This window comes from Pogoniulus pusillus, chromosome 16 (assembly GCF_015220805.1).
Source record: "Pogoniulus pusillus isolate bPogPus1 chromosome 16, bPogPus1.pri, whole genome shotgun sequence".
In the NCBI taxonomy this organism is placed as follows: domain Eukaryota; kingdom Metazoa; phylum Chordata; class Aves; order Piciformes; family Lybiidae; genus Pogoniulus; species Pogoniulus pusillus.
In genome coordinates this window covers 11,012,431-11,018,440 of record NC_087279.1, presented here as the reverse complement: position 1 = coordinate 11,018,440, position 6,010 = coordinate 11,012,431, and the positions used below count along the sequence as shown (strand labels likewise).

General features: G+C 50.9%; 1 protein-coding gene across 2 annotated transcripts in view; it reads right to left on the bottom strand.

Moving 5' to 3' along the window:
• Positions 1 to 4,058: 4,058 nt before the first annotated feature.
• RBM6 (RNA binding motif protein 6) overlaps positions 4,059 to 6,010 on the bottom strand; it is a 59,168-nt gene continuing 57,216 nt past the window's right edge. For both annotated transcript variants that reach the window (XM_064156448.1, XM_064156449.1), the window contains exons 22-23: positions 5,711 to 5,822; positions 4,059 to 4,351 (exon numbers count right to left, since the gene is read on the bottom strand). In XM_064156448.1, the coding sequence (XP_064012518.1) occupies positions 4,226 to 4,351; positions 5,711 to 5,822 (238 nt within the window). In that variant the 3' untranslated portion in view covers positions 4,059 to 4,225. The remainder of the gene's footprint in view (positions 4,352 to 5,710; positions 5,823 to 6,010) is intronic.

The window sequence follows — 6,010 nt, the reverse complement described above, 5'->3', positions numbered from 1 at the left end:
AGCTGGATGAGACTGGTCATACTCCTGGAGGTGATAAGAAGTGCTTGCAGCAGCACTGTGTACAGCTGGATTGGTCTTTGTGTTGCTGATCCACTTCAGTTTCCTGGGGATGGGGCCAGCCCTGTGTGTGCTGGATATGTGCCAGCACAATTGTGGCAAGCTATAGATAACTCCTCCACAACTGGAAATGCTTTGGGTTAGCACAGACTGCTTTGGGTTGGAAAGGTCACCTAGTCCAACCTCCTTACAGTCTGCAGGGAAATCTTCAACGAGAGCAAGTTGCTCAGAGCCCTGTCCAACTTGACCTGGAATGTCTCCAGGGGTAGGGCATCTACCACCTCTCTGGGAAACCTGGGCCAGTGTCTTATCACCTTACATCTAGTCTGAACCTACCCTCCTTTAGTTTCAAACTATTGCCCCTTGTCCTATGAACTGCTTCTGCCATTTACCTCATCTGGGAGTAATCAGCACAATTTATTCTCCTCCCAGGTGCCTGTGCATCTCCTCATGGAAAAGGGGCAGGGGTACCATGGATAGAAGCAGTGTTAGTTTGTGGGCAACACCCTGCCTAGAGTGGTCTGTAACAGCAGGACTCTGAGCACACGTGATGGACTTTAAGCACTAGAAAGTTGTGTGGAAAGTGTAGAAAGTTGTGTGAAAAGTGTCCTCTCAGCTGGCCAGCAATGTTACTCATGCTGGGGTGCTGCTGCAGGTCAGCCTTGTGTCATCTCATTCCCTCTAACCACTTCCCTGCACACATGCCAGCAGCAACCCGGCCAGACCATATCCCCTTCAGAATGTGCTGGCAGACAAAAAAACCCCACCAAACACCCAAAACCAACCAACCAAACAAACAAAAAAACCCCAAAGGTCCACTTAAGTTTTGGCCAAGGGTTTGTGTCTGTGCTTATCTTGGCTATTCCGGTCATTATGTGACTTATTGTAGTGTCATTCATCTTCCTCTGACTCTTTGTGCTACTAGATGGAAGCCCATGGAAGTGCAGTTTCACCCAGATTATTCTTGTTGACATCTGAAAGCATAACATGTCCTCAGTGTGAGGAAGGAGGAGTAGAATGGCAGGATCTGAGGGAGCAACATCCTCCTCTGAACATTAAACTCCTGTTCCTCTTAAGTTATGAAATGAATAAAATACTTAATCCTACTCACTGAGTGTCTTCCCTTATTTCACTGGAGGCATGCACACATTTTCATTGCTCTCCCATTTCAGATGAGGAGAAGGGCTGTGGAGGTGTTTGCAATAAGCCATTTTTTTATACATCTTTTAATGCATTCACTCCTAAAGCTTCTCCCAGCAGGAGAACTGTAGTCCAGTCATGTTCAGCTGGTTGGTGTCCTGTGCTTTCTGAGCTGTTCCAGCAGAGCTTTGCCTGTTGAAGATATGCTTGACCACCAGGTCCAGCTGTACCTGTACCCATCTGCAATGGTCTGGTGCCCTGCAGTAGGTGCACTCAGAATACAAGGCAAGAAATCCCCAGGGGCTAAGTTTTAAAGTTCACTTGCAGCTGAGTGGTATGAACCAAATTTGTGGAGCCTCAGGTTTTGACTTCGAGAAAAACAGGGGGTTTAATGCCACCACTGACAGAGTGGCTGTGTCTGGGCTGCAGAAATGTTGTGTTTTTCTGTGCCAGACTGTGAAAAGCATTACAGAGAGGACACCAAGTGGACTTACCAGGGCAGGAAGATGTGGCCTGGTTTTGGCCTTTGTACTATTCTAGTAGTATGCATTTTGCTCTCCCAGGCCCATGTTGCAGGACAGGTACTTCAGCTCATGCTCACCACCCCTGGAACAGCCTCTTGGGCTGTCTTTGCACACCTCAACTGCAGCTGACAAGACTACATGTGGTTGCTCTGCAGAAGTCACAGGCTCCTGCCTTGGTGGACCTGTCAGTGCCAAGTGCGAACGATGTCTCTCTGTCAACTCCAACACAGGACTTACCTTGTGACCTGGCCTTTCCCAGGACCTTCCAGAGAACAGAAATAAATTGCCATGGTTGGTCACACCCATCACCAGGCAGTGTGCTGGAGGTGGCAGCAGCACCAGCACAGTCACCAATCTCTGGAACATGAACAAAATAGTTAAAAGATATAAAGGTATTTGTGACGCAGCTGTGGCTTTTGGTGCCCAACCTTTAAAATACCTCAGAGCCACTGTACCAGTGACAAGCACTTGAGGTTTCTACATCACCACCCCTGCTGCTGCTTTCCTAAGAGAGTCTGATTTCTGCTTTGGTGCTTCCCTATTCCTCAGTTTCAGTTTGCTAATAAACTCATTCTGGTCACCTCATCCCAGCCCCAGTGGAGGGCTCTGCACCTTCCCTAACCTGGGCTGTCACCTGGCTAAAGCACAGCGTGGGTGCCCATCGTACCTGTGTACCTGTATATACCTTACAGAGACGGGCACAGCTTCAAGGGAATCCACTGGGTTACCCTGGGGAACAGTGAAGCTCAGTCCCTGCCAAGTACAGCGAATCCCTTGCTTTCCCATGGGCTGGTGCAGGGGCACTCTTCAGTCTGGGTGAGCAGTGTTTCCAGGCCACACACAGAACATCTCCCTGAAATCCCACACTTGTTGGTAACATGGTGTGGTTCCAACAGCTTCAGCAAGCAGCAACATCTGTGATTTCCCATCAGCATCTGCTATGATCCTTACAATAATGGGAGCCAACTAATCAAGTGTTTCTGTGATGAATATAACTGAATGGGAGGTAGAGCTATTTCCAGTGAGCCAAAAAGGATTTCTTGTGATTGGAGACAGAGACACATTGCAGTTAGGGGGGGTCAACTTAATTTTTTTCACTGCAGCTTATTGCTGTTCCTCCCTTATTCCTGACCTGGGCCCTGGCAGGTGGCCCACAAGGATGGGGCTGTGTTGCCTCTCCTTTCACACATGAACACCACACCAACTACCAGTGGGTGAGCACAAAGCTTAGCCAATGTGTTTATTATTCAGCGAGGTCCATCTGCCCAAAGGAAGCTGCTCTTATTTGTTTCATTAACTATGTATCATTAGTCACTAACAGGTTGTCACCAACATGGATGAATCCACCCAGCAAATCAATAGAATCAGGTAAAGGCTCCCTCCCCTTTCCTTTGGGAATGACACTCTGGTTGCTCCTTTTCAGAATGCCCCCTATGCGGCACCTGCTGCTCTGCACCCAAACTCCTTGCTTCCCTCCAGTGCTGCTGAAAATTACATCCCATCACAGTCACCCTTCTTTTCCTTCTGTGCATGAATAGTTCCCAGACTTGAGAGCACCAACTTGCTCCTCCAGACCTCGTGCCATCACAACTGCTCTCCTTTAGGGAGCTCATCTCCAGGAGTCCATCACCTTTCCCATCCTTTCTTCCACACACCAGGGATTTCCACAGGCACTGAAGCTCCCAGTTGCCTCCCTGGCTGCAGACTTCTCTAACAGGCAGGGCCCCCCTCTGCATGTTTTCTCAAGTTCTCTGTCCTCACTTGGAGATCAGCAGGAGTGTGAAAGGTTGCCTCACTTCCAGATTTTGCATTGCTGTTCAGGCTCTGCTTTGGGGTAATTCTTTACTATTTCCTCCCTAACAGAGCTAGGACCCTGTCCCACAGGACCCTGGCACATAGCTATGCCCCCGCCAACATCCCCACCATCAGATCCAGCCCTCTCTACATTCTGTGGGAAGGGGAAGGCTCTGCTGTGGCTGGCAACCTCAGGAGACACCTTCAGCCTTTAAGCTCTTGCTATTAATTGAATCCAGTTGCCTGCTAACAGCCAGGGCAAATCCCACACAGGCTGCTCCTGCATCCCTCCCAGGCCTTGGGGCCATAGCCTGGCTCCCAGTTCACATCCTGACCCATGAGCACACAGCATCAGAAGAGCTGTCCCTGAGCTGTCAGGGAACACACTGCAGGACAGTGGCACTGCTGGCAGGGCCACCAGGTGACCAAACCTGTTCCAGTCCCACGAACTTGGCTGCAGCTCTCAGACACCTCAGCAGCAGAGAGCACAAGACAGTGGGAACCTTGTTTTAAACCACAGCAGCTTAGGCAAGAGACAAGCACTGACAAATTTTCAGTTTTATTAAAAAATTTCTAGCAGCAAAACCTGTAACAATTAAAAAAAAAAGAGAGAGAGAAAAAAAAAAGACCAACTCCTGAAAAAAAACAGGACACAGAGAGACAGAAGGAGATGGAGCTGGACACAGACAGGCTTGGGGTTTCTCCACCATTCACTCAAGCTCCTTATAGCGGGCAAACATGACCCTCCTGACAGCATCACGGTAGGTCTCGTTGGACTGCCTCTTGGGGGGCTTCCCTTGGGCACTCAGGCCAGGGCCCTTCTTCCTGTTTTCTGCCTGAAAGCAGACACAGCTTGCGTTAGTGATTTCACCTCTTCCCCAGCCGCCGCGGAAGAAAAGCCGTCCCCGGGGCTGCTTTGAAACAGCTGACTGCTCTCGTGTGGATCCGGGAGAGGAGGAACAGCGAGTGCACCATGTTCCTCCGAAAGCTGTTTGGGAGAAACTAAGGCCCCTTCGCAGCAACAAAAACACAGCCAGCAAATACCCGGCAAGAAGCAGCCCACAGGGGTGGGCTGTGGAGAGCAGCAGGAGCATACGGCGGGGCGGGAGCGGGCAGCCGAAGCAGGCAGCGCCCGCAGCCGCCTGCGAGCGAGGATCGAAGCAGAGTAACGAAGTGCCAGCAAGAGAGCTGAGCTCCCGGGGAGCTGTTTGCAGCCAGCCTGCATTTGCACAAGCTCAGCTGTTCTCTGCTCTAATAGAGTTCCCATGGGCTGCGGCAGCTCGCTTTGAATTTCAACCAGTTTTTAACGACTGGCTTTTGCAGCCAGCCTCTGAATTATTCATTAATACCTGCCTAGAGTTAGCCCAGGAGAGCAGGCCCAAGGCTGAAAGTTTCTCTTTGCTTTTAAGTCCAACTTCTCTGAATATCAGCGATGTGATCAATTAGGCTGACAGATCAAAGTTCTGTGGGGCTGCAGAGGGCACATGGCTTTGCCCTGCACGACTCGGGAGGGGGAAGAAAGCAGATCTCTCCGGCTTTTTTGGGAGGACTTTATGGGGATGGCCCGAGGGCTGTGCTTTGCACTCAGCCCCCTGCTTGGTCCAAGGAGCCCTGGTCAGAGGTCAAACCTCCCAGAGAGCATTGCTGGAGCTGGCTCTGTGACAAAGCCCATTTTATGGCCACAGGAAGGTCTCCATGAGGACTGAGCAGCAGCTGGGGCTGGTTCTTGCTGTCTGCACCGATGGGGGAACCTTGCCTCCTGTGTGTGGGCTGAAGCAAGCCTATGTCATGAAGCCTCAGCAAGTTGCCTTTAATGATACACTTGACTGCAAGCCACCTGGCACAGCATGAGCAGTGCTGCAAGCTGCCTGTCCCTTGGTGAAGCACCAATGCCACGGCAGCCAGGCAGCCCAGCCAGACCTTCTGCCACAAGTGACAGTGCCCACGAGGGCAGGGTGTTGCTCACATGTCCCTGGGCAAGGGACAGCAGACCCTGCTGCGGGCTGCTTGGCAGACAAATCTGCAGCAAACTAAGGTCTGCTGAGAGACCAGCCTGCTCCAGAAGGCTCAATTCCTCCAGCTTCATACAAGAACTCAGTCTGACTCTTGTTTAAGCTGGGAACTCCCTCCAGCTGTCATGGGAGACGTTCCTAGCTCAAGACAGGGACATGTTCCAGAAGGAAGGGAGGACTCACCTCCATTGGTGATGTTGTGCCCTGTTGGTTGTGGCCAAAGCCTTTCTTCCAGCCTGGCGACTGCAATGCTCGATTCCCTTTGTTGTTACTGTCCATCCTTGAGTCATAGTCACTGCAAAAGAGGCAGAATCAATTGTCTGGTCTTGCAATGCTTTGAGCACATGCCAGGGGTTTTTAGCCTTGCTAACAGCACCTTCATGGACATTCCATCCTCTCCTGAGGGATATTCAAAGCCACTTATAAGAAGCACACCACCCAAGAAACCAACTGGGTGGATTCTGTGTGCAGGGCACGAGCACC